Source organism: Meleagris gallopavo, chromosome 3 (genome assembly GCF_905368555.1).
Source record: "Meleagris gallopavo chromosome 3, MGAL_WU_HG_1.1, whole genome shotgun sequence".
In the NCBI taxonomy this organism is placed as follows: Eukaryota; Metazoa; Chordata; class Aves; order Galliformes; family Phasianidae; genus Meleagris; species Meleagris gallopavo.
Window position 1 is genome coordinate 57,794,574 of NC_139406.1, and position 26,060 is coordinate 57,820,633.

Sequence of the window (26,060 nt, forward strand, 5' to 3'; positions counted from 1 at the left end):
CGTGTGTGTGCGCATGCATGCACATAAAAGCAGATAAGCAGATCTTATCTCTCTCCACTGAAGTGTCTCTTTTTTTTCCAACTGCTCCTCTGTTGCATGCTTCTTTAGCACACACAAAGTGTCAGTTCTCACCAAAACTCAGTAAAAACGGGGAGCATTCTACAAGTTCAAAATATACAATCCCCAGACACATTATAACTATATAGCAGAGAAAGCACCATGCAATTTATAACTGTAAAATAGCACAGAGCTGTACCTGAAAATATACATTAATATACATTAATCTGTTGAATAATGGGCTTTTCTGAAAGCTAATCTCATATAGCATGTTTAAAAAAAAAAACACATTACCCCTCCATATGAATTTTGCCTCTCTGTTTACCTGCTAAGACTAAAGAGATGTCTTACACATTATGATCAGATATTGAAAGTGTTTGAATGCTAATAATAGCATTATCAGAACTGGTATGAGTGCTGTAAAATTTCTTTTACTTTCATTGGAAAAAATACCTTATGTCTGGATGTTTGCTCCTATAGTTGACTAGATGTCACAAATGCATATTAATCACGTTCTTTATGAGGGACAGTCCCAGTGTCATTCGTAATGTAAGACGTCGATGTTTTTTCCCACTTACTAGTACCAGAAAGTTTTCCTAGATGAAGAAATTTAATAGATTTTATAGCTCTGCTCCAACAATTTCCAAGAATTTCCAAACTCAATATGTTACATGTTTCAAACTGTATCACATTGGTAAGTATCTTCCATGGGTGCTGTGAAAAGGCAGAAAAAACATCAAAGAATGCACCTGCTTAGGTTACAAAAATAAATCCTGCAGTGTCACAGGCTTCCACAGTTCCTTCTAATCTGCAACATTACATTTTTTCTCTCAATTTGTACAGAGTGAAGCAAAGGCACTTCTCATTATTGAGCCCTTCATTGTTTGCAAACTTATTTTTATGGCAAAGTCTCCTGTTTGTGAAGTGAAAGAAAAATTCTGCTATATGCTGCTCCATTTCCAGCTAGTTTTGAACAAAAATTTATTTGGGAGAGGGAACACAGTTGCGCAGTTGTATTATGGCAAAAAAAAAAAAAAAAAAAGAAAAAAAAAAAAAGAAAAGAAAAAAAAATAAGAATGAAGATACTTGATGCTTTTTCTCCTGCATGAACAATGGAGTCCAATTATTGAGGAAAATCTCCCCGTTGCCTTCATTAGGAGAACTTGGCACCTTGTGACAAAAGGCCAACAGCTACACTGGGCAGCTCTCTCCTGCCCATGAAAGCTAACTGATGCAAGTAATCCTATTGCAGCCAGTGTGCTTACTCGCACAAGTAATTTGTTCAATGACAAAATAAAGGCTGAACAGTGAGCCATCATGTATAGGTGATGGTAAATTGAGGATAAAAAGCAAAAAGTGTATCAAATGTAATTTATCTAGCATTACAGGTTATCTTTATTATTTCCATTTTGTTGCTGCATTGGTAGAACTATCACATAAGTGAAAAAACAAATTACTATGTGACAAATCTATTAGTTTATAAAAGGAGATGTTTCTTACAAGAACTTAGAGAAATATACAGTCCTCATGCTATGCACTGAACTCCCACTGACATAAATGAAAGCTTTACACAAAGAGTAAATATAGAATACGTTCCTTGGTTTCCATGCAAAAATCTGCAGTTGTGGAAATATTTTACCTGACATAGAAAATATTAGCAGACTGTGAGCACCTGGGGAACAGAAAACTTATATCTGAAATAGAAGACTGAGTATGCAATATAATGCCCGTTCTTTGCCAGCTCACAATATAAGCATTAACCTAGGCACTATTCACCCTAAGAAGCATTATTAATAGGCTAATTGCAACTCAAAAATGAATTTCAATGACATCAGCATTTCTTCTAAATTTTTTATCCTCTTATTTGGATGATAAAGAATACTGTCAGAACTGGTTATTTTTTCACAATAAAAATCCTTGGGCAGATTATTTACGTAGACTACTCTGAAAATAATGCCTCTTATTGATTTCCATGGAAACAACAAGAGATACAAGGAGCACAATAACACTATTTGGTAGAGCAAATTCACAGCTACAAAGTACTGTTTTTCAACATAGTCACCACCATTAGCTTTGCATTTTCACCAGCTATGAACGAGAGCCTGCATGCCATTTAAAAATCTGCACCAGCAAAGGTGACCCACGGTCACTGCTACCACTGCTAAAACATACCACCACCACCTCACTGTACTCACATCCACTGCTAGGTCCCCATAAACATTCTGCAATTGTCAATTAATATCAATGGGTGCATCTTTCTCATCATGGAAGAATTCAGTGGCACACCTTTGTTTCATTGGCACTTCCATGTCAGACTGCCCCTCTACTGCCATCTGTTGCACAGCAACAAAATGGAATGGAATATTGGTGGGGAAGGTTCAACCTCTATTGCTATTCCATCTGATGTCATGGGCCAACATAAAATAGGAGGCATTACTTTCAGAGCAGCACTCATACAATGTATTTTTGTGACTGAAACTGATAAACTGAAGGAGGTTTGGATTTTATGTTTGTGTAGCAGTTGTGGTGTACTTTTCAGAAAAACAAATTAATAAATAACTTCCTTCAGAAGTATCTAACTGATTTTGACAACAGTCCTATATCTAACAAGTTTATCTAGTGAATACTTATTTAATTATCCAATTGTTAGAACCTTGCACAAAAATGAAAGAAGGAAAATGTTATATTGTCAGCCTGTAAGACTGAGCTATGGTATAAAAACTGGCTCTTCGTTCCTTATATTGCTACAGCAGGTTCAAAAATCTGCATACGCAGGAAGCAATAGGGAAGAATGCCTTTCAGTGAAAAACTTATAAAAGAACCTCAGCTATTTGTCCAATTCTAGCCCATTTTATTCCCAGAAAAGCCTTGGCATCATCTCATCACATTTCTTCAGGCAATTACATATTGCCATGTAAACAGAGTACTTCACTTCTTGAAATTGACAAAGATCCAGGCTTTTCACAATCTGGTTGGGCTAAGCCACCCTTTGCTCCTCTGTAGTTGAGATGCATGTCAACGGGTCAGCTGTGCCCTACACTAATCCAGGTCATAGTGCCCCAAATTACAGTCCTTGTCCTGGCTGGCCAGGTTCTGTGTATACAATAACCTTTCTTATTCAACTGGCAGAGCAAACTGTCCTGCTCTTAACTAATTCTGCATTATGATGGAATTGTTCATAAACTAGGAAACATCAACAGCTCTACATTTCCTGACCAGAAAAATACTGTTAGTTGATTTGAAGTATTTAATGTCAAAGTTGGTGGGTCCACCATTGGCTTCTTTGGTTACTGACATTTTATTTCCTTTCTCTGTTGACATCCTACTGGCATCTGTGAGATTCACACAGCTTAATAAAAGCGCAGTAATCACACATCTGCTTTCACTTGCATTTACAGCTGTCAAGACTATGAAAACCCGTTATTCTTAATTCATCATCTAGAAATTATACAAGAAACAAATTTTAGTTTCATATGTGTTTTGCTGCCAGTGGTTAAGCTTCTACTTGATCATCAGGGAAAAAATCTAAGCTTAGTAGGGACTATAAACAACTCTTCCCATCTCATAAAGGGACTGTGGTTGGCATATTTTCATCCATGCCTGGAAGCTAAGTTTCCATGTAATAAGGCTATTATGTTATCAAACTTATGACCAAGTTTATGGCTTCTTAGAGGTGATTACAGGTCATTTTTGAGACTTTTTGGTATATTTTCATGATAATAGGAATCAGCCACTGCAAAAGTTTAGTTTAATCCATTTTAAGACTGCATTCTCATTGAGGGTTTAATTACCTATTGATCTCAGCTGAACTGCTGCCCATCACCACAGTAGACACCTTTTGTGAAAAAAATCAATCGCAATATTAAGTCTCTTTCCAGTGTAAAGACTCTGATTGGATTGGGCTAAGGAGGTTTGTTTTCTGTTTTATTTTTCTTGGTTTTTCTTTTCAGTTGGATGTTTCCTTGAGAGTTGCACCTGAATCCAGAAGCTGTTATCCTTGTAAAGGGTTCCTCTTAAAGTCTCATTTAGATCAACAACACTTCTAAACAGACTACAATTTGCAGTTCTGGGCCTTACAGTTTCAGTCATTTCTGGTCTGATCTTCCTTATGATTTCTGCACAACAAACCTGCAGGAAAGAGGAATTTCCTCACTGCTGTATGCCAATGTAGTGAATCATTGTGTATATTTTTAGTGTTTTTGTACCATCTAAAGTCAATTCTGAGTGAGAAGCATTCTTTACCTAATCCAATTTATTTAGTCGGTCTAAACAAGAAAAATGAAGTCATAAATCTTTTTTTTTGTTTGGCTCACGTGATTAAGGAGAAAGGGACAGAAATGATATTCATTTTAGGATTAAATTCAATTCAACAGTATCGAACAACTCTTATGAATTCCAAGGTATCTTTGAGGAACTCATTCCTTATACTTTTTCATTTATCACTTTGTGTTTCTCTAAAATCTCTGTTTTTAAATTGCAGTAGGCCAGAAATTGATTTAAACAAAAACTATAACATTTTTGAGGCTCATTAAATGGTTTACTTTTGTTTGTAAAACCAATATTAAGCATTTAGTACTGGTATTAAATTGTTCTCAAGGCCCAATAATACTTCCCTCTCTATGTCAGCTATGAAAAACCACAAATGAGTTCAGCTACGAGACTTCTGTTAGAGAAGGAGAAACTTTACTCCCACGGAGCAGTTTCACAAAAATTCTGATATTTTCCAAGTTTTATGTTCAAATATCTCATTATAACACTTCTGACTCTACTTTTCTCACACCACCAATACTCTTGCTATTTCCTGGCACACATGTTTAACAGCTCTCATACTCTTGACTTAATCTTTGTGCAGGACAAGAAAGCAAAAACAATGATTAATATCACATAGCCTGAGATTGCAATTCAATTGATGGTACTTCAAAAAGAAAAAAAAATCTAGATTTCATCAGAAAGATAATCCTATTTAAACAAAAAGCTTGTGAAGGATCAAGAAAAAACAATAGTAAATAAAGAGGTAAATGACCCTGTGGCAGCTTTAACATTTGTATGACAATGACAAATAGATACCAGTTATCCTGGCCTAGATTCCTACAATTCATTTCACACTTGTTATTAGATTTTAGAATTACTGTTTTTTGAATGTGCTCTGGAAAAAAGCAGCTTGTTATTACACATAACAGTTGCATGGCATGGATGAATGGTGTTACAGCACTTATAATTACATATGCACAAACATGATGGAAATTAGTATTACTGTAGATATCAAAAGCAAACAGACCTAATTAAAGAAATAACTGCAACAAACCCAGATGCAACCCAAAACAAAAAAGGACAACTCCAAATCTAATGAATCCTTTGAATATTAATTACAGAATTCTTAACAATACACTGGGAAAGCTCTCTTGGAGAATTCAGTTTACTGTCTAACAGTTTCTGACTAATTTTATTAACCTGTACATCTGAGAGGATCAACCCCCTCTGGGTTTAATTAGAAGAAAATTCAATTTAAATCTAAATGTCAACAGTGGTTACTAATTATGGCAGGGCCCTGGACGAGACATCCAGTCTGTAATCAGGCGGTTCTCTGCTAACAATTAACAGTTTCTTTCTGAGTTATGAGTGCATTAGTTGTTTGCTTTCTTTTTTTCCTCCTAAATAAATATGATTCAGCATGGGACACGGCCAATATTAAGAGCACCTACTGCTAGGTGCAGACATGCAGAAGAGGTTGCCAAATTAAATTACAGAGATTTCTCAAACATATAGCTGAATAATAAGCAGCTACAAAACTAGGTCAGGGTCGCAAGCAGTCTACCACAGCCCCTCCCCCAACATGTAAAATAAATATCCCACTATCTCTGAATAGAAATCATTCTTTTGTTATGCCCTTTGTCAAGAATATGTTATTGCAAAATGATATTTATTTCCACAGTCTTCACAGCTGTGAGCAGGGCTGAATTAATCTTTCTAGAACTGATTCCATCTTCAATTTCATGTTTATGATTATAAAATGTAAATGTTTAAAGAAAAATGACAATGAAAGGGATAAATATCAGAAGGCAGCTCTTTGCTGGTTGGATTTGGATTTGCCCTGTACCAATGAAGTAAATAGAATAGTAATTATTAAATAAAATAAAAATGTATCATAGAAAATGGGTAAAAATACAAAAACTAGGGTACCATCAAAAATTACATCATGAGACAATGAAACCTGAGTGGTATATATGTGACATTAGACAAGAGAATTACCAGAACACACATACAAGACCAAAACTAGAGTGAGGATAAAGGGTTTAGTCATTTTACTTCAAAGCAGCCCCCACATTCTCAGTGCTACTACTAAGGACGATACTGAAAATGCTGATTACAGCTGAGCAATCCTATTTCTCAGCTTAGCTACTAGTTTTTCAAAAATGAGAATATTCTATTCAGAACTATTTCATTCTGATGATCTATTAGTTAATTAATAACATTCATATCCATAAACTTGTGCTGGGGTTTTGTGGCAGTTGTTGACTAAATTGTACCGTTTCATCTTGAGACTGAACAACACATTTTGAAATTTGGTAGCAGTAGTTTCTAAAAATGACTGTTTATGAGCCGGAAAGCAGAAATCAGAGGAAATCTGCATAGAAATAGAGAGACAGTTCTACACCTAGTCTAGTGATGTAATAAAACCATAACAACCAAACATGCCTGTCTTGGACTGCTCTTTGCCAAACAGGAAAGCTGTCATTCTGTGCTAGAAAAAAAAAAAAAAAAACTACAAATAGCAAAATGAGTGTAAAAAGCAAAAGCCAAAATTCTTCTGTAGAGAATATATTAAGAGTTATGCACTGGGTGTTATTATTTTGATCAACTATTTTTTTGCAACATTTTTATGACCGAAGACTATCAAGAGGCAAATGGACATAACAGGATCATTGTTGATGAATGCTGAGTAAGAAACTGTAATTATAACTACAGACACATTTGTAGTAGTGAACACATACAAACCAGTTACTATAATGTGAAGAAAAGTAATTTAATATAGACTTCAATTTGTATTTTTACATTAAACCCTAAACCTGAAATCCCTTGTTCATGTGCTTGACTTTACATCTGTAAACCGTTATATGCTCTCCACAGAGCTGCTCACAAAGCAAAAATTAAGTATACGTGTATATATGTATAAAACATTTCCAAACATTTAAGCGAGTACTTATTGTTAAGCATGTGCTTAAAATGTCTCTATTCAAGAAAGCACTTACAGATATTAAATACTGCATATTATGCATATTATGTAAGCCTTTCTTGAATAATGATAAAACAAGCACATCTCAAAATTAAGCATCTGCTTATCGCTGTTGCTGAACTGATGTGGATGATTTTTTTTTTCCTCAATGAAAGGATTGTACATATTTTGAAGCACAGTGCAAAATATGGCTCTTAAAACCTTATGATGGAGTGGTTGCAGAAGATGTTCTGCAAATGTAGCCCTCGAATCTGACAAGAAAATGACACAGCCAGGAGTACATTTGGAAGTACCAAGTCAGAATAATGGCATGCTTTCTGCACACACCACTGCCTGTTGATACTGGCAGCTAAGCTATACAAATGAACTCCAGTGGTCAGAATGAAAGTGTATGTCTTATGCACCCTATGCCTATTTTTATCACCACAAACGTTAGTTACTGAGGTAAGAGCCCAATAACCACGAGCTCCCCTTGCGATCAGTGTGAATCTCCCTTGCACCATCTACTCCAGATTCTCTCCAAATATGAGTCTTGCTCTACCAAGAAAAGAGGGGTCCATGTCACATCGGCTCCTAATCTTGTTGTCTGAATAAATGCCAGAAATTAGGCAGGTCTGAGAGCAGGAAATAATTTCAAACCGACTGCTGAAATTACTTGTAGCTCCTCGGAATGGAGGGAGGAGGAAGGAAGAAAACGGCTTTCATCTCTTTCTGTTTAAGCTGCACTCAGAAAATAAAATAATATAGAATATAAAGTAAAATAAATGAAATGAAAAATCCCCAAAATTAACTATGCCAAATACTGACTAGAACAGAGATGGTTCTGCACCCAGAAGCAGAGGACCTGTGGCTCAGTTCCCACTCTTCCACCTCTCCTACTTTATCCAGGGCCTCTCCTTCATTCTAAAATAGCCTTGCAACCCTAAGTACAAAATCTATTATTTATTTGAGGTCCTCTCCATCTCCATATTTTTCAGCAGATGGATGTTAGTTTTAGGGGGAAAAAAAAAATAAAATCAGTTTTGTGACAGAAGTCACCCACCCCCGGGTGGTTATTACATTTCTCAGGTGGTTAAATTCATGCATCCTTTAGTTTCATGCCTTGTAATACTTCCTGAGGCATGAAACAATCACCCAGAAATACAGTGCTAGCTGTGCTTTCTTGTTTGGTTACAGTCTTTGTGTGAAATTTTGGCCATGGTGAAGTTAGCAGAAGTTCTGGGCAGGGCTTCACACTTCATGTTTCTAAAATACTCCCTTTTTTCAGTTCCTTTACTGTTTCTATTTTATGCCACTATTGCTAAAATTACACACTGTGATTATCAGTGATGTAAAGTATTTCCTAAGATCAAAAGTCCAACGTTTAATTACAAAGAATAAAAATAAATATTTCTATTTTCTGTCATGCATATCACAAAGAATATAATGAAAATTTCAAATCACATTTAACACAACGCTTTTTAGCCTTTCATTAAGCAAAAGTAAGTGTATCTGTGTATTTTCCCATCCCTGAGAGAGATTGTTTCTACTCCATGTTTAACTGAAGTTTAAGTTGAGATCTTTTGATAGCACCGAAAAGGAAGTTCTTTTAACCACAGCTCAATAATAAGGTGAATGGAAAAACAGTTGGTTTCCTTCAGCTTCAGCTGTTTACCTTGATCTGTTTTAAGCAAAGAGAAAAGAAGAGAAAGAAATTCTGTACATATTCTTCATTACATAACAACCACAAGCTAAACCAAAAAAAAAAAAAAAAAAAAGTGTAAAAAACTGTTTTGTTCTCATGACTGAGGCTTCTATGGTTCTGATTTTTCCAAGTAATTCTGCTTGCACCTGAAAACAAGAGACTCAAGAGCTCAAGCAGCAGTGAAAAAGGACTATTTAATACACAGGCATGAAGTGTAAACTTTAACATCTTTGCAAACAAATAAACAAAACTAAAGAGAGCTATAAATTCTTCTGTGAGCAACAAAGAGGAATTACAGATTACATTTCTATGCAGATATAAAGAAATTTGACATGATTTGGTAGGGCTGAAACCTGGCATGGTGATTCACATGAGTAAAACTTACCCGTAAAACCTAAATACGAAAGACAGCCAAGAGGAGCAAGAATGTGACTCCACATTAAAGATATAATTTACATACTTTAGACTTACAGGATAATTCAGGACAGTTGTATCTGATTGAGAACAGTATCAAATCTTTCATAGCTTCCAACACAGATGAGAAAATAGAAGGAATGAGACTCCAAAAACTAATTAGAAACATGTACAAACATGTAGAAAACCTCTGATGATATTGATAGATTATTTTTAAATGTCTTAAAACTACACATTTGATACCAACATAAAAATTAAGCAAACGACTTAAAATCATTATTTACTAGGTCACAAAGACAACTTGATCATTGCCTAAGACTGCTGATTGCCCATAACAATTACAAATTAATTTTATTTATAATGTGAAAGCAGTACTACATATATGTATATATCCCACGTATATCTATATTCTCAAATAATTTCAAAGACAATTATAAACAACTCTGAGCAAAGTAGATATGGTAAAAGGAAAATGTAGACTTGTAGAAGTGCCAATCAGTGGTTTAGAAATGTAGACTACTGAGTGTGGAAGACAGCAGAAAACAAAATTTCTGGTATACTTAGGGTCATGAACCAATGAAATCTGGGCAGTTGCACAGCTCAAGTCTCAAAAATTGACAATGATATTATCAGTCATGATACAAAATCTCATACATATTTAAGAAAGAGGAAAGGTGATATATTCATTATTTGCAGTGAGAACCAAATACTCATGAGCTCCTTTCAAACTATGTAGGTTACTAAACAGCTTAAATGCAACAAACGCACTGGATCAGAGAACTTTTACTCAAAGTTTCAGAAGGAATAGGCTCAGGAAATCTTGGTGGCCTCTCCTGATTTACTTATTAATAAACCTTGAAATAGTGGAGAAGTTCAATTGAATTGGGTATAAAAACCATAATGTATCCATATTTGAGGAGCATAAATAGAATAAAGGCAGACAGTAATCATCTTAGCCTGAATCTGGATTCATCAAGGGCTGTAATAAATACTAAAAAGACAGGTGAAATAGTGGCATTGAAATTGATTGGGTATTGATTTTTTATGGGTAAAAAATCTACTAAAAAAAATCTTTGTTTTATCATGACATCACAAGCCTGGCTAACAAAAATACCTGAAATGACATAATATAGTTGTACTTCTCTTATCCTTTAGATTTCAGTTCACTTGTATTAAAATAGTGCATGAACTCAATGTAATCCGTAATAAACAGCAATACACAGTTAACTGATATGTGAAAAGAAAATTGCTATTGGAAAAATATCAAATAAATTCTTCTTGGCGTGACATTCTCAACTCAAAGATAGGCAGAATCTCTGACCCTCACCTAGAAAAATTTGGAAGAAATGCAAAGAGCTCACGAAGCCTTAACTAGCAAGTGAATGAGGTATTGGAAGTGGACTCATTTGAACTGCATTCAAACACAGTTTTGTAAAGGTTGCTTTCATAAATGAAAGATGTCAAGGTGGAAAACGACAATGATGCACATGAACTGTTAGAGTAACATAGATAGGAATGACATACATAAGAACAAGGGAATATCCTACTATAAACAGCGGAGTAAAGAATAGCAGCAGCTCTGCAGCAAGTCACAGTTAGCCCAATACTGGATTAGCAGGTCCAGTTCTGGTGTGGCTGCACTTCAACTAATATCCTGAAGCACGAGGAAACATTCAGGGCAAAATGAATGAAAAAGAAAATTGAGGTTATAAGAAGCTTTGAACACAAACAGCAAATATGAACTCAAGGAAACAAATTTGTTATACTGCTTTTCTTTAGTAATAAAGGAAAAGTTTAAAATTTAGAAAAGGTAATTCATGCCAAACAGAAAGCATACATGTTTGATTGAGAATAATTTCCCACAGAAGCCATCTATGTTTTTTGCGTGGCGTTGGTCTACATATCAGCCTAGCATCTCATAAACCTTAAAATCTGTGTAGGCCACATATTTTTAAAAATTACCAACAAAAGATGATCTGCTATCCAGGATTATACATATCATCTCATCTGCATTGCTTGCTGAACGACATGAATTCAAGACAGCAGTTTTGTCAGCTAAACAAAACGTCAGGCTGTTAGAAAGCCAAAGTTGCAATTCATATCTTTGGAGGGCTCTTAACATCCCTTCCACAATCCTGCAGAGGCTCATCCTAAAATGCTCTAATGCCTTCACTCTGTGGGTGTGCATAGAGGGTATCAATGAGCTTGTAATGTGTCTGATTATGTGCCTACATTATAGTGGGGGAAGTAAATATAAGACTACTCATAATACCCCAGTCCTTTAACTATTTTCTCATAGCGTAATAGCAATACAGGTCTCAAGTGATGTCTAATCTTTCACCGTCACACAGCTAAGTACATGTGCACTTCCCAACAGCTTAGCACCAAATCTGTTCCTAAAGAAAAATCCTCCAGTGAGGAAGTTACTGCAATATTTCTATGTATCCTGTTCCAGCATCTTATCACAATTCTTTTTACAAGATGAGAGTGGCAATCATCACGCTTCTTCATGAGTTAATGTCCTAGATATTTGTTCTGAATGCAAACCAGCAGTGTATCCAGGTGACCAAGAAGGCGAATGGCATCCTTGCCTCCATTAGAAATAGCGTGGCAAGCAGGACCAGGGAAGTGATTGTTCCCTTGTACACTGGGGACACTGGCGAGATTGTAAATCAAATATTGTGGTCAGTTCTAGGTCTCTCACTACAGTAAGCACATTGAGTTGCCTGAGTATGTGCAGAGAAGAGCAACAAAGCTGGTGAAGGGATAGAACAGGACATATAAGTGATGGTTGAGGGAACAGAGGTTATTTAATCTGCAAAAGGTTGAGAGGAGATCTCATTGCTCTCTACAACTACCTCAAAGGAGGATGCAGCAAGGACGGTGATTACAAGTGATAGCATGTGAGGAAACAGTCTGAAGTTGTGCTAGGAGAGGTTTAGATTGGATATTAGGCAGAAGTTCTTCATGGAGAGGGTGGTCAGGGAAGTGATGGAGTCTTAATCCATGGAGGTATTTAACAGGTGTGTGGATGACACTAAGGGACATGGTTTACTGATGGAACTTGGTAGGCCAGGTTAACGGTTGGATCTGATAATCTTGGAAGTCTTTTCCAACTTACATAATTTCATGATTCTATGGTTCTTGTTGCCTTTTTTTTTTTTTTTTTTTTTTTTTTTTACATCCAGTGTGCCTTTATCCTTCACAGAACTACTGCTGCTCTGGATAAGTGAGTGCTAACTAGAGCAGAAGCTTATATAGTTTTGTTAGGAAACATCAAAGAGTTGAGGTAGCATGGGAAGACTTCAATCCTCAACAGAAACTTAACACACATTTCTTAAAATGTGCTAGCACTGGACATCTAATAATTTGTGAAACTAGGGTATATAAAGTTTGGCATTAAGAAGCAGTGCAAAAAAAAAACATTTGCAGTCAAGTCCCAGAACTCCATTTGGTCTCAGGAAATACCAGAGTGCAAAGATGGAATTCATCTGGAGCAGTTGGTTAAATTGCTTTAGCTACTGAGTAGAGCTAATAGCAGCTTTCACTATAAAGCATATGATGTGTGTTAAACCCACTACAATTTCCAAAAGATTTGACAAGACCAATTCAGAAGGTCCTCTGTTTATTCAAACTTAAAAGAAAAATACATGCTAGTCAATTATGAGGGCAGTGTCAGTAAGACAAGGAAGAGCTTTCCGGATAGGTACATAAGGTAAAACACTCTTCTAAGACAGCAACTGCCACACTGTCACTACAAAGCAGGCAAAAAAGATTCAGCGACAACGTCCAGTTTGGGAGCTGAAGAAACAAAGGGTTTAGCTCTACACAACTGACAGATTTGATATAACAGTAACTGTTATGGTTCATGCAGGCTATAAATAAAAATAAATAAGTCTCACATGGGCTGAGTAACTGTCAACTGCTTCCAAAGACAAGCTCTGTACAACTACAAAAGAAAACATGAAAATTGCTGCCATTGCAGAATCTACAGCTGGATTCCATACCTGGAATGACTCTTCAATGAACAAAGTGATCTCAGGAAAACACTTCTCTTTCAAGAGCTATTTAGAATCATTGTACTGAGGCCTGATAATTATTTACTCAGAACTGTCAGAAATGAGCACTTTTGAAGGTAGGAATAAGCATAATCCAGGAAACTTTGCCTGAAAACAATGTCAACTTTGGAAGTGGCAGAGCTACGGAGATGGATCTCAGGTTTGGGAACAGTCTGAAGCATTTGCAGGACACACCTCAGAACTTTAGCATGTACAAAATCTAGTCCTCCACCCTATGCTGGGCTGAAACAGTGTGATGAAAATGGTAAAAAATGGTGTTTTACAACAAGATCAAAGACCTTGGAGTCAGGGAACATCCTATGAATACATATGAAGAACATACTATTGCTGTGCTCCAGTTTGTCCAGTTTATTCTTGTCCTTTGACATCTTATCTGTGATATCATAAGAATGCTTCTTACCAGTGTTAAAACTATACTGAGGATTAAACTATGAAATATCTCACACTGTCCCAATCTCCTTCAAATTCTGAAGTCAGAAATAAAACAGTTTTAATATTTATGTTTTCAAAAAGATGATGATGGCTTTGGAGTTTTCAGTTATGGAGCCATTCTGAGACCATCACGATAGCAAAGGAAAACAGTAAGTTGCACAATCTTGACCTTTTAAAATGTTCTCTGATATACCATGTTAAAAAAAAAATACAATATTAAACAAGAAATTTGTTAGACTTCATGACAGAGGCAGGTTTATTAGCAAACAACTAAGTGGAACAAAAAATCTATAACCCTCATCTTATTGAAATAATTACAGAATCTTTAATGTCCCAGTAGGCATACAGAGAGAATAAGATGGAGCGCACAGAAAGAGTACAGTAATGAAAACAGACAGAAATAGGCCATTCATCCTACCTTTTACTTATTGCATACAAACCACTGTCAAAAGTATAAGACAACAAAAAAATGATTAACTGACTGAAATCCAGTCAAAATTGCTTTTATAGTACTAAATTTTAGGAATGCGTGGGACAAAATTAAAAACAAAACTCACATTCTTGACATGTAAATATTTTTCTTCATTTGTTTGCATGTATAGTTGGCACATTTTAGTAATATTGTGTAACATTGCATAGTGAACATTAAATCTATTTGAAAAAAGCTGATTTTAAATTAGAAGAATTTCACATTTTAACTATTGTGTATATTCACCATATTATACGCAGTACAGACTCAAATGTGAATGCATTTGCAAAATTTAATTAGATGAAGAGAAAGTACATACATATATTAAGCTATTATACGAAAGGCAATAAATCAGATGAACTGGCTATCTACAGTAGGTAGAACAATATGGCCAAGTTCGCAGTCCTGCAGTAACTTTCTCTCTTCATTCTCTTTAAAATGTATTGGCTTTGATTACTAATCTTAATGGCTTAGAGAGACCCTGAAACAAGCTCCAAGCTTCCTTGGAGGAGACTGGAAAGCAGAACATGACTCAGAATCACATCCAATGCCCTGCTCTTTTTTCCCCTCCTTCTACCCACAGGATGGCCGCATTGCTCATGAGGTCCTAGTAAGATGTCATGGTGTGGGTACAGACAACAACCACTTCTTTTGAAGAAAAAGAGAAGATCTCGACCCTTTCTTACTGCTCCCTTAAACATGAGCATAGAGGTAGCATAGAAGTTTTGTACAAACTGTTGGCCATGTACTGCAAAGTACACTGAGCTCTTGGTTGAAAGAACAGGAAGTCACCTTCCTCATCTGTCCTTTCTTCCAGGAAAAGCAAGATACAATGCTACCCTAAAAGAAACTAGGTTTTTTCTCTTTTCCTGTCTTCTCCTGTACGTGCTAAAATTAGCCCCTTGAATTTTCTCTATTCATATCAAGAATGCTCTGAAATTAACTTGTGATGAGCCTTCTTTACTGACCCAAGGAAATTCATAAAATGAGTTTCACTAAGGGGAATGGGATAAATGTAAGTCATGCTTTTACCCTTGCTGCCCACTGTGGCTATCTACTGAAAGCTACTGAAAGCAACCCCTAGTTTACAGAACTCAGATTCCTAGATGGCATTAATAAAACTATCTTCCCTGCAGATAGATAAGGAAAGTTATTTCTGTGAGAGAAAAGGTAAATGACATAGAACACTTCACAGCATAAAAGAGTTGCAAAAACACTCACAGTCACTACTGTCATTCATTTAAATCTTCACATCTCAGGCATTGCTGTGTTCATTCTCCTCTTTTCCCCTAAGTTTGGAGGAAATACAGTGTCACACACAGAAGCTGGCCAAGTAGTCCCAGGCTGGATGCCATTCCTTTCACTTTTCTCAGAGAAAAGAAAACATCACATTTTCATCACAGTGGGAGTAAAGAAATTTTCATTGTAATATAAATTTGCAAAAGAAGAAGCTTCATCATAATCTTCTAATCCTACTAGTGTGTGATTACAAACATCCCAGGGATATTTTTCATAGTTTCTCCACACAATAAGTAGAGTTGCAATACCTGAAAGAAGTATGTATTTACATCAAGTGCCAAGTTTCAAATTCCAACTCAGCTTGCTTTAGCATTTCTAACCATTCAGATTTTTGTGTTTTGTTTTGCTTTTAATAAGAAAAGTGTTTTACCTGTCAAAATAATTTCAAATCCTTCTAAGTATTAAAAGTTTCAACAATATTTACCATTGTAAAGAGATTAAGAACTGATACTTTATATTGAAAAGTCTGTTGTGGTTTGTTGTTTTTTTTTTTAAAGAACATTATGTACAGGATTAGTGTTTTTAGAGACACATATCCTCCTCTTCTAGGAACTGCTGTACTTCCTGCGAGATATCAGACACAAACCTCTTCTCTCATTCTTATGTGCCTGCTGACCAGGTTGTCACTTGTACTGGGGCTCCTTTATATTCTGGCTGCACAGCAGCTTGACAAGGTATTTGTAAATCCAAGTTTACTTCTGCAGAGCTTACACTCCTTCCTCTGATAAGGAAGAAATGAGGAAATTGAGTCACACCACTCCTTGGAAAGGGAAATGTGGGTATGGGGGGGAGGTATTTTTGCTATTTACTGTGAAATGACTAAGAAAAAATAACGTAACTTCCTTGTTTGGAGATGACTTGAAAATGTTGAAATGGGAAATAAATATTATATTTAACCTAGATACATGGCACCGTTAGATTAACTTTTCTTTATTTATGGATATACTTCAAAGTGTAATGATCTCTGCAGATATCTTTAATTTATGCTAGCAATCAGAACAAAACTTTTTACTAGAAAATTCTATGGGACATTCAGAGCTCTATAACAGAAGTGAAACGCTAATATTAAGTGATATAATTAGAATATACCATACCTTTTCTCTAAAGAAGGTGACTTCATGCATTCTGAAGTTTCTTATGACTTATTAACATTACTTTCAGGGTTTACTGTTCCCCTCTCTTCACTGTGAGAGCACAAACCAGAACAAACGCATGCTTGAAATTCATTATGCAGCTTCTCAAGTGCTCACAATACTCCTATTAAAAATGCATAACAGTGGTCTTACACAGGGTCAACACTGTGCACTTTGATTTAACAAAGAAAAAGCTTTGCTGAATGTTTTAGACATTTCTTTGTGCTGCTGTGTATAGTAGCAGAATTTCTGCTCTGTCCCCTCGTCAAAAACTAGGGATTTGTTTCTGTTTGGAAGACAGTCCAGTCTCCAGATATGCAGTAACAACAAGGCAAATATTTACATGTTATTATAGGCTTAGCTTTAGTCATGCAGGGAGATTCTCTTCAGCTTGATGAGAAGTGACTGCCTGCCAGGAATTGGATTTTATAACTAAGCTCCGCAGAAGCACTGGGTGAACCCACACCTGAATCCCCTCTTACACTCCCTCTTCAGACACAACTGCTTGTTCTGTAGGCTGCACTGTGCATCACAAGACACACCATCAGGGACAGTCTACTTTGGTCCTAGGACATTTTTACCTTTCCCTATGTTCCATCATGAACTTTGCACATTTAAGGATGTAGGCCTAAAACAGTGTGACCTGAACTTAGTATCACACAATTCCTCATGCACAGTTTACTAAACTTCAGTTAGTCTATTCTGAACATCCAGAAAGCATTCTTGTTTAGACAGAAAAGCCTCAGAAGAATCGTTAATAAAATAAATTACTATGAATGATGACTTTGTCCCAGCAGAAAATGGGACCCACAGTCAATAACTGTTAACTGGATAAAAATTTGAAGAATTCTAAATTCATTAGCAATATCATTGTAGAAGAACTGAATGATGTTCCTTCACAAATCATTTCTCATGTAGTAAAAACTTTCAGAGAACTATCACAGCTCATAAGCTATCACCCAAGATTAACACAGCAGGCAAGAGGCAGTGCAGAGATCACTATCCGCCAAAGCTTTCTGATCTGCTTTTCTTCATCTGTATTGTTTCATTTTGTGATTAACATTGTGCTTGCTAGCGGAAGTAAAAGGAAGACATCAGCCAGTCATCATGGAAGGCATAAATTAAGTGTGAATATTTACATGTAACTGATGAGTTTAACAGAGCTGCTCCAAAGTTATGCTGAAGAGCTGCTGTGTGCCATATAGTTTATCTGGAGTTCACTACACTGACAGATTCCAGCTCAGTTTCTCTTTCCTTCACAGAATGTACAGAGATGTACCCACAACCACCTCTCCTTCCCACCAGCCCCCTGCAGGCCCTCTCCTCCTGCCCACCCTTTTTGTTCCTAACTTGCCTGAAGCAGAATCTTGTTGAAAAGACCTCTTACACCATACAGTGATTATAGAGCAAGTACAGTCTACTTGCAAATTAGCAAATTAGCAAATGTCATCCAGAAGCTCACCCCAGCCTTCGCTCAAGTCTGGATTAACAAAGTTCTCAGACCAAAGACTTGGCCAGAGTGTGCACCAACTCATTCCTATGTGAAGCAGACAAAAGAGTGTGGTGACCTTCCCCAATGCACACATGCTTCTAGGAGTATGGAAATATTCAGATATTGAGACAGCCTTTGAGGATCAGGCTCCTAGCCATCAAACATAGAGGTGGAAAATCAGCCAATTATTTGGTATTATTTTGGCTGCCAGTACGTGCTAAATCAGTGATAAGATCACCCACAGCCTGTTCTGAGATTTGACAGCTACTACACACTTTAAACTTGATAGCAACCAATTTGGAGCTTCTCAGAAATAAGCGTGGACACCCTGCAGATAGAGAGATTCACACATTTTGTGGAAATGCCTTCAAAATTGAAGTTTGAAAAGAAAGTGCTAGTATTAAAATGCTATAAAAAGATACCATAGAAACATTGTTTGACAAATTATAGATCAAATTCCAAAAGGAAAAAGTTGCTGAAGGTATATAAGCCTATATGTAAATAAATGTGTGTATGTATGTGTATATGTACAGTATGAATGACAGATTGGAGAATCTGATCTACATACCAGAAGATTCTGAGCAGATTGTTAATTTATTTTAAACTGCATAGTAACACTTTTAAAATACACTAATCACAACAGTGTAAATACTGTTTTAAGACTGGTGTGATATACATATTCAGTAGATTTCATGTCTTCTGGGATTGAAAATGCAGACATCAAAACTTTTTTTTATATTCTGATGTCTTATCACCCATGAAAAAATTGAGAATGGCATCAGGAGATTCAAGCATATTTAGCAAGACATTTTCCTTTACATATTGAAATATGAGGTGTTTATATGGCACTGAACAAACTACAAAAGTTGCTCCAAAAGTAGTGCCTCTTATTTTATTATGTTGGCCCATGACTTCAAGGAGGATGTTGGTGGTATGGCAGAGGAGGCTGAACCTTCCTGCTGATATTCTGTTACATGTTGCCGCCGTGTGACAGATGGCGGCAGAGGTACAGTCCAACAAAATGGTGTCTGACATGAAGGTGTCTATGAAGCAAAGATGTGCCACTGAATTCTGCCATGTGGAAAAATTGGCACCCATTGACCCTTGCTGAACATTTATGGAGACCAAACAGTGAATGTGAGCACATCAAGGTGGTGGATGGTGCATTTCAGCAGTGGCAGTAGCAACATGAAAGACAAGCCACATTCCAGAAAACCATGCACAGCCGTCATGCTCTGAAATGAAGAGTGTCTCTATCAGCTCATCTGCATGAATCAGCAGATTACAATCAAGGAACTGTGTATGGAAATGAATATTGACTTCAATGTGTTGGAAACAGTAGTGGCAACACTGGAGTATTGCAAAGTTTGCATGAAGTGAATCCCACAAATGGTCACACAGAAACAGAAAGAACATTGTATGCAAGTTTGTCAGCACCTATTGAAGCAATATGAGGCTGAAGTTGACAGTTTCCTGGATTGCGTCATTACCAGTGACAAGCCAAGAGCAGTCAAAATGGCAGTTCATGGAGTAGTGACATGTGAATTCCACACTGAAGAAAAAGTTCAAGATGCAGCCTTCAGCGAGTAAAGTGATGTGGACTGTCTTTTGGGATAGGAAACATGATCCTTCTGAATCCTGGACAAACCATCAACTCTGACCACTGCATTGCAATGGTGCCTAAACTGAAGACTTCAACTTCCAGAGTCAGACTAGAGAAGAAGACAATCTTTCTCTTGCAACACAATTACACCAGATCCCACACCAGTTTGAAGACCATGAAGCACACTGACGATCTTTGCTGGACTGTCCTACCAATTTGTCCAATTTTGGTGTCTTCTGACTTCCAACTGTTTGGGTCGATGAAAGATGGACTGAGTGGGCAACATTTTCCTAGCAAAAATACCATCATAGCAGTTGTGAAACAGTGGGTCACCTTTGCTGGTTCAAATTTTGACAAGCACAGCATGCTGTCTGTAGTTCATAGCTGGTGAAAATGCAGAGCTAATGGTGGTTTCTATAATGAAAAAATGTTTTGTAGCTGTGAATTTATCGATTTGCTCTATGAAATAGTGTTGTGCTCTTTGTTGAAAGAGGCATTACTTTCAGAGGTACTTATGTAGAGCTAGCCTTAAGTCAACTCTACATAATGTTTTAATGATGTAATTTTTAACTGTGCTTTCATTGTAATTCTGTATGGCAGGTAAAAGATAATGAAATATGAGATTCTGGGAATAAACAGCTTGATCATGGTTAAACACCATGCTAGATGACCATGGTTTAAATACTCACTGAATTTCACACAATTCATTTCTTTCCAAAGATGCCTTTTGAGACAAGAAATCTGTGACATTCCAAGTGCTGAAACACACATAGAACCTCACACTCATTTTTTTATATCATATGCAATAAGAAAATACACTCCTAAGCTGCAATTCCTGATTGCACCTGATATGTTCATTAATGACCATCTGTATTTGACAGGAGGTAAGAACTTGTTACATAGAACCAATGATTAAAAATATCCTCTTGTCTTGTTTGAACTCCAGTGACCACGTTTTGAAAGAGCAAAAGCAGACTAACTAGGAAAGGCTCTACTGATGTTGCAGGCTCTACATGGATGATAGACTAGGGAAATAAACTTGCAAGAGCTTCCATCCCTTAAAGTTCAGCTGGGTCTTGCTTAAACAGCTCATTCATTCCCAAGGTTTAACACAACCTGAATACCACTGGTGCTTCCTCCTTACTGGAGACAGCCCAGAGAGCTGAATGAGAATGTATGTAAATGAAATAGAGAGACTCTGAAAAACTGATAATGGAATGTGAACTTAACATTTATCTTTATACTGAAAATAATTTGGCACAGGATAAATAAAAACATTCATTGGCAGCACAGACTTTAATGAAAACCTGCTATTCAATAAATAAATTTTACTGCACCAAAAACCTAAAGTAAAAGAACATTTGAAAGAACTGTAAAACCACTGTAGATCACTTGCTTCTATTTGAAACCATTGATCTGAGAAACATACCAATAAACGCTGTGGAATAAACATTTGATTTTGAGATTAAAGCAATGACTATTAATTTTGCATTTAATGAAATAATACCAACATTTCAATTCTGAGTTTGGGAAAATGTTTAGATTATCACACAAACTAACAGTGCTAACATAAGACATCAGTCTTCATGGCAAGGCAAATGATCTGTATCAATGATCTGGAACAGTGATACATATTCACACGATTTATTTAATTAATATGATATTGAATATTATAATACTTATTTAATTAGAGTATTATATATTGTCTACTTTAAAATAGGGAAATGAGAACTATATGACAAAAATTCTGCTTTTAATAAAATTAGTCTAATTGTTTACTTTCATAGTTCATGTATAATACTAACTGTCAGATTAATACTTAGAAAATGCAGCAGAGTATTGAAAAATGCAAGGTGCAGAGGTCACAGGGCAAAACCCAAAAAACATTCAGCTGCTGTGGTTTAACCCGGCAGGAGCTCAACACCCCGCAGCCATTCACTCACTTTACATGAAGTGGGATGAGGGAGAGACTTGGAAACAAAATAGAACTGGTGGTTGAGATAAGGACTATTTACTAGGGCTGAAAGGGAAAATAGAAACAAAAATGTTTTTATGGCTCTGCCTCACTCCCTGCTGCCACACCATAGAGGCAGTGGTTCTTCCCAGCTGAATGGTCTGGCCTGGTCCTGAGTGTGCTCTCACCAGCCAGCAATAATGGTGCACTATTAATGCTATCCTGGCTGAAACCAGGGCATGAGCTCATTCAGTCCTATGAATGACAAAGACAAGTCAGGGGCCTGGAATTGAAGTTCAGATAAAAATAAGATTTTGAAAGATTAAATGAAAATTAATTTCTCCTGAAGTTCTGTCTATGGCTCAGAAGAACCGCCTATGGACACGCATCCAGCTTTTCCTTCTCAGTTCACCTAGACAGTTGTATGTCCATACCAGCTTTTTACATCACACCCTACAGTACAGCTTTCCAAAGCAGAAGTCATGAAGTACAAACATATTATCTAGCGCTTTTACTCTGCTAATCACTACCAGTAAGCCAAATTGTTACTGTTATTCAAGATATGGCACAAAGCCCTTGGCCTGAAGATCTATGGTATGCATAAAGACTAATTTCAATATGCTGGTGTTACAAAGAAACAGGAGAGAGTGAGAACCGCTGATCACACGTAACAGCTGCATACATAATGCATCCCTTCTTACATACAGTAAGTCTTATTTATCTTGGACTTTGTTCTGTTGATAAGAATCTACATCGAATAAAAATAAAAGCAAGATATGCCTCCATATAGAGATCTCATATGAAAAATAATATATAGCTTTTACTACTTTCTCAAAACAAAACACACTTCAGTCTCCAAAGCAACCTCTCCATCCTGACGGCCACTTCTCACCAAGAAAAGTTTTGAAGGAGAGTGAGGCATTTCAGTTATATATATAAATATCATAAGCTCGAAGTCTGATGAAATGCAAGATGGAAAAATAATTTTAGTCAAATACATAATGCCAGTGATGACAGTGTGAGCAGAACACATTAAAAGAAAAGTTTGGTTTTAGCTCAAAAAATGTAAGTTTGATAGGATGGATTACTATGCAAAGGCAAGATATTTCATTTTTTCCCTGTAGCTTCATAAATGATGCATTTGAGAAATGGAGTGTTTACATAACTATAATCATACATATTATTGTGCCTTTAGCAATTTCAATAATATAGACAGAAAATAGAGTTATCTTCGTTATGAACTTCCTATGGACAACTTCATAAGTAGCACTGCAGTTAGATAATAAAATGAAATAAAGATATTTCTTTAGGCCATATTCAAACCTTATTTCCATTTTGTAGAGATCAAGGATGTAACAGGCTCTTTATTCGTAGACTGTACTTTGCTAACAGAACTGTGCATTTTTCCCCTAGCACTGTTACATGATCCATGAGCTTCCATATAAAAAATGTGTTTAGTTCTTCAAAGATATTTCTTATGGCCAGTTCCCAAAGTTGAACCACATGATAGTATCAAAAGATACTTGTTATTCACTGGGCCTCACCATCAGTAAAAACCCCAAGCCTTGGCAAGAACAGTATTTGTTAAAATAAGAATGGCAGTATAAAATAATTTGACCATACAAAACTGCACGTCAAAAAGAAATGAACACTACAGTTATCGCCCATTTTCCTGGTTATCACGTGCATTTAAAATGATAAGCAAAGAGTATCTTAGTGAACCTTGAACTCTGCAGCAGCGTAGATGAATTAGAGCTTTGGAAAACATGTTTTTTTTTTTTTTCTTATCAGCTTACAAATAGATAATAACTTCTTTTTGGCAGAGATTCTTTATAGCTAAAGTACTTCCCCCTTAGGGAATCATACTGTCATTTGTTTTTATTTTCAAAATGAAAACAAATGGCATTACAACTCCTAAGGGTGAAAATGACTTCAGTCTACTTTTCTCTCTGCACTCCCATCTACTCATTTTAAGTTAGATGGAATATAGATATAGTTCTTTCTCCCTTTGGCTTCCATTGCCACAAAATGTATTCACTAGCCGTACAGTAATTAACAGCTCTTGACTGGAAAACTGCCAACATGTACAACGTGACACTCCTCCTTTGAACACTAACAAAGTGCATAAGTAATTTATGTTGGATTAAATATCCCTAACAGGGACCCTTAAGTAACCCAATCACTTTAAACAGGCTCCACATGTATGCTCCTGTGCAGTGAAAATGTCAGACAGTGATAACCCACTAATAGCACAGTTCTAACTATATTCCAGCCATTAGCATTTTATGACATCAATCCTCATTAAACCTGGCAAGGAAAAAGATACTAATGTTTCCCAATTTTGCAGCCAAGGTGGAAGAGAAATGGAGAAAATGTAGACAGGTGCTGTCTTCCAAAAAGGATTAACATTTTTTAAAATGTGCTTGCAATTTTCTGTTAGTACCTTTGTTTGTATTGAAAGAAAGACAACAAAGAGGTAAGAGCTACAAGGACCTCAGTGGAATCCAGCCAAGAGTGAAAGAAAAGACTGGTATTTCAGCCATTGTGCTCCCTGCTAAAGCATTGTGCCAACTCATCTTCCAACCCATTATATGAAATTTAATTTAACCTGCTATGCAATTAATTCAGATGTTCAGCCTATTTTTCTCATGGCAGAATCCCTCACACAATGCCTTATTTAAATATTAATCAGTCCTCTTTCAATTAGGACTAATTTGCTTCACAGGGTTTCTCTCATCTTCTGATTGCAGGAAAATGGAGGTAACTTGCAACGTTTGAGGATAATTAACATGGTATTTTTATAATACTGATACATCAAATGGGACCTTAATGAACCCTGCTGATTCCATTTAGTAAAGCATGCCTCAAAGTTATAATCAAGAGGAAAGCCATTGCCATCTGTTTAAAATACTAAGGAGCACAATTTAAACACAGAATAGTTATCTCTTTAAACTGTCTATTGTAGGGGTCTACCAAAGTTTTTTTTTTTTTTTTTCATGGAAACTAATTGCACAGTATTTAAATTTGAACCTTTTATTACATATATACAAACAGCATCTTCCCAAAATGTGGAGGACCTTCTTAATTAAACGTTGACAAGCGCAGATATAGGTAATGTTTGTTAATGCTAATCTTCAAAACATGCTGTGCAGCTGATACAGAGGCAACACAGATTTTACTCTATTCTAATGAAAAGTAGTATTTTGTGTAATTTTGTGCAGTACTTGAGGAACATACTGTACAAAACATCCCCCTCCCCAAAAAAAAAAGAAAAAAAAAAGAACTGTAGTTTCTGTAAAATGAAAAATAAAGGCATATGTTGTTCATTTGTTGGTTATTAAGAAAGGCAAACAAGTTAACATTTACACATGACCAGTTGCTCACAAAATGTTCCATCTGCTACAAAGAAGGTCGAAGTTCATCTTTCTTATGTTTAGAATTGCTCTACTGTTCCTAGGTAACCTGTAGTCAAAACCCATGTGACTGAGATATCAGATCCTGCCTTCATCATGAAAGAAAAGTCCTTCATGTGAAAAAAAAAAAAAAAAAAAAAACAGCACTGAAACAAAGATCAGACCATTTGCTTCATTTTCCTTCCCGCAAATTTTAAAAGTTCACAATTAAATATTGACTAAGCCATCAAACTTACTTATCGTTTTTTTTAAGTCAAAAATATTAGTATATGCAACCTGTTAAAGATTCAGTATTTTGCTTTTTCCTGTATAAATACACAGTCCTGAATATATGACTACAAAAAAGGAAATGTCATCACTCTGTTAAATGTCAACAACTTACTCTAAGATAGCATGGTACAAAACCCAAAATTAAGTCACAACAATTCTGAACTTTTGAAATATGATTTACTGCAGCTCACCTCTATCTGGATTTTCATGAACCTAATGATATGTTTTTACCCTCATCAGTACATTTTTGGAACCATTAATAAGTATCTCCCCAGTTGCAATGTGGACTTTCACAAAAAATCATGGCAGCTAACTGATTTTGAGACTTTTTTAGGTATGAAATAGATTAATTTCTACTGGAAAATACTGTCAGTCATGCAAAGAGAAGCTGATCTCAAAAGACTCAGATAAAATCCCAGGACTGATCACTAGATGGACATGAATTATACAAAGATTAATAAAAAAATAACTGTCCAAAGGAAAAACATAGGCATTCTCTTGTTGCCATGGGTCTTCCACTCACTCAA

General features: G+C 36.1%; 1 protein-coding gene across 3 annotated transcripts in view; it reads right to left on the bottom strand.

The window, feature by feature from the left end:
• The window catches only part of TOX (thymocyte selection associated high mobility group box), a 221,473-nt gene that overhangs the window by 143,188 nt on the left and 52,225 nt on the right, over nucleotides 1-26,060 (bottom strand). Inside the window, exon 2 of one of the 3 annotated variants that reach the window (XM_085221161.1) lies at nucleotides 1,253-1,263. The exons of the other annotated variants lie outside the window; for them this stretch is intronic. Coding sequence (XP_085077287.1) covers nucleotides 1,253-1,263 — 11 coding nt within the window. The remainder of the gene's footprint in view (nucleotides 1-1,252; nucleotides 1,264-26,060) is intronic. 3 annotated transcript variants of the gene reach the window in all.